At 52.7% G+C, this 2,514-nt stretch overlaps 1 protein-coding gene across 2 annotated transcripts in view; it reads left to right on the top strand.

Annotated features, from left to right (window-relative positions):
• The window catches only part of GRIPAP1 (GRIP1 associated protein 1), a 29,672-nt gene that overhangs the window by 26,047 nt on the left and 1,111 nt on the right, over positions 1 to 2,514 (top strand). For both annotated transcript variants that reach the window (XM_017523917.2, XM_017523916.2), the window contains 3 exons: positions 629 to 751; positions 909 to 1,002; positions 1,698 to 1,852. In XM_017523917.2, the coding sequence (XP_017379406.1) occupies positions 629 to 751; positions 909 to 1,002; positions 1,698 to 1,852 (372 nt within the window). The remainder of the gene's footprint in view (positions 1 to 628; positions 752 to 908; positions 1,003 to 1,697; positions 1,853 to 2,514) is intronic.

Raw genomic sequence — 2,514 nt, 5'->3', positions numbered from 1 at the left:
GGAGGTTGCAGTGAGCCAGGATTGCACCACTGCACTGCAGTCTGGGCAACAAGAGCAAAACTCTGTCTCCCAAAAACAAAAAAAATTCATGTCATCTGATACTTTGACCTTAATCAGATTTCTCTAGTTTGCCCCAGAATGTCCTTTCTTGCTGGTTTTATGAAAACTAGCATTCAGATTCAGAGCACATGTTACATCTGGTTGTTTTATGGCCCTTAAATCTCTTTAGTGTGATCCCTTTTTTCCTGAGACCAACTTGTTGAAGAGGCCAGCCCAGTCGCCGCACAGGAAGCATGCTACCTTTTGGGTTTTTCTGCCGGCTTCCTGATAGTATGATTTAGCATGTCCCTCTCTCTTCCAGTTTTCCTGTCAGCTGGAAGTTAGATCTCATGTGCTTTGGGATCTTCCTTTAATCCTTTCCATAAGGCTCTGATGTCGTTACTCTCTACTCCTGTTTAGGCAGAGGGGAAAACAGTCTGAGGGTACCAAAATGGACCTACAGTCCCAGTTTCAGGGTCTATGTTCTCTCACCTACCTCTGGCCTGGTTATCCTCCCCAGTACCTGACACTTATCTGGGGTGGGTGGTGCTAAGCCTGGGGCTGGCGTCTCCCCTTCTCTTTCCTACAGTCCTTATCCAGCAGCCCTCAGGCCCAGCCCCCTCGGCCAGCAGAGCTGTCAGATGAGGAAGTGGCTGAGCTCTTTCAGCGGCTGGCAGAGACACAGCAGGAGAAATGGATGCTGGAAGAGAAGGTGCTGCCTGCCTGCCCGCCCGCCCGCCCGCCTGCCCGCCTGCCTGCCTGCCCATCCTCACTTGAAGTGCCCTTGGGGGTGTGGGATATGGCCGGGGCCGCCTCATGTGTGAACATGTATGGTAGAGAGGTCTCAAGTGGGCTGGGCCATCCTGCAGGTGAAGCACCTGGAGGTGAGCAGTGCCTCCATGGCAGAGGACCTCTGCCGGAAGAGTGCCATCATTGAGACCTACGTCATGGACAGCCGGATCGGTCAGTGCCCCCTCCCCACCCTTAGCCCTGGTCCAGCCTTCACTTGGCCTTCCCTCTCCCTTCTGTGCATGGGCTTCTCTCCTCTCTTGGAACTGACAAGACCATGACCTATGGAGGGGAGAACAGGAAAGCGCTATCTCTTGCTCTCGCTCCTCCCTCTTCTGTCTCTGTCATCTCTCCACTCTCATTCTGCAGTGTGTCTCTCTGTCTGCTTTCTCCTTTCCTCTCCCTATGCCTCATCTTCCTCTCCCCTCTCTCTCCCCTCTCTCTTCCTGTTTCTTTTTCACCCACCTCCTTCATCTTGTCTTGCTGTCTATATTGTTCTATCTCCATACATTTTCCTTCTCTGTATCTTCATTGCTTGTGCTTCTTTCTTTCAAACCTTCTCCTTCACAGATTTTTCTTTATTAATCAGAATCATACCAACCAACATGTGCCGAGGGCTTTCTGTGTGCTCTGCGCTTCACATGCAGTCATGTGCATCTTTCCAGTCCATGAGTTATCCTCATCTCTCAGGGCCGCAGAGCTAGTGAGTGACAGAGCTAGGTTTCCTATGTCAAAGCCTCTGCCCTACATGGCGTGGCTTTTCCTGCTCCCTTCTCCCCTGGTATTCGTCTCGCTCTTTTCTCCTTTGGCTCTGCCTGGCTCTCCTCTGGCTCTGCTGAGGGGGTGGTTTTCAGCCTGGGCCCTTGCAGATGTGTCTGTGGCAGCAGGCCACACAGACCGCAGCGGGCTGGGCAGCGTCCTGAGAGACCTAGTGAAACCAGGCGACGAGAACCTTCGGGAGATGAACAAGAAGCTGCAGAACATGCTGGAGGAACAGCTCACCAAGAATATGCACTTGCACAAGGCGAGTGTGGCCTGCCAGCCTACCCATCTGTTCACCCAGCCACCTGCCTACCCAGCCACACAGCCCCTGGGTCGTCACCCACCCACCCAGCCCGTCCTCCCAGCTATCCTCCTACCCACTCAACTACCCCATCATGCTCTCATCTTCCACCCTCTCATCAACTTACCCATTTGTTCCTTCCATGTACCCGCTCATCCATTTATCTACACATTCACCCAACCATTTGCCCATCTGTCCATCTACCCAACCTACTACTAATTCATCTCATTGTCTACCTCATGTCCTGCCACCCATTTCCTGACAGATCATTCTCTCACCTACTCATCAGTTGCCCCTTATGTTACCTTTCACCCACCCAGTGACCTCCCTGCCTACCTGTTGATCTCCATCTGTCCTCTGGACAATTCATTTGTTCACCTATTGGCCTATAATAGATCCCCCATGGGTCCACATACCCATCTGTTTGCCCAACCTGCCACCCAAAGACTTTCCCCATCTCTGAGAGTCAGAAAGGAGTCAGATCCAGCTCCTGCCTTTGATAAGTAAGTGCACACGAGGCCGGGCGCGGTGGCTCAAGCCTGTAATCCCAGCACTTTGGGAGGCCGAGGCGGGTGGATCACGAGGTCAAGAGATCGAGACCATCCTGGTCAACATGGTGAAAC

The sequence above is a fragment of the Cebus imitator genome, unplaced genomic scaffold (genome assembly GCF_001604975.1).
Source record: "Cebus imitator isolate Cc_AM_T3 unplaced genomic scaffold, Cebus_imitator-1.0 Scaffold30, whole genome shotgun sequence".
Taxonomy (NCBI): domain Eukaryota; kingdom Metazoa; phylum Chordata; class Mammalia; order Primates; family Cebidae; genus Cebus; species Cebus imitator.
This window is presented reverse-complemented; position numbering and strand designations above follow the sequence as displayed.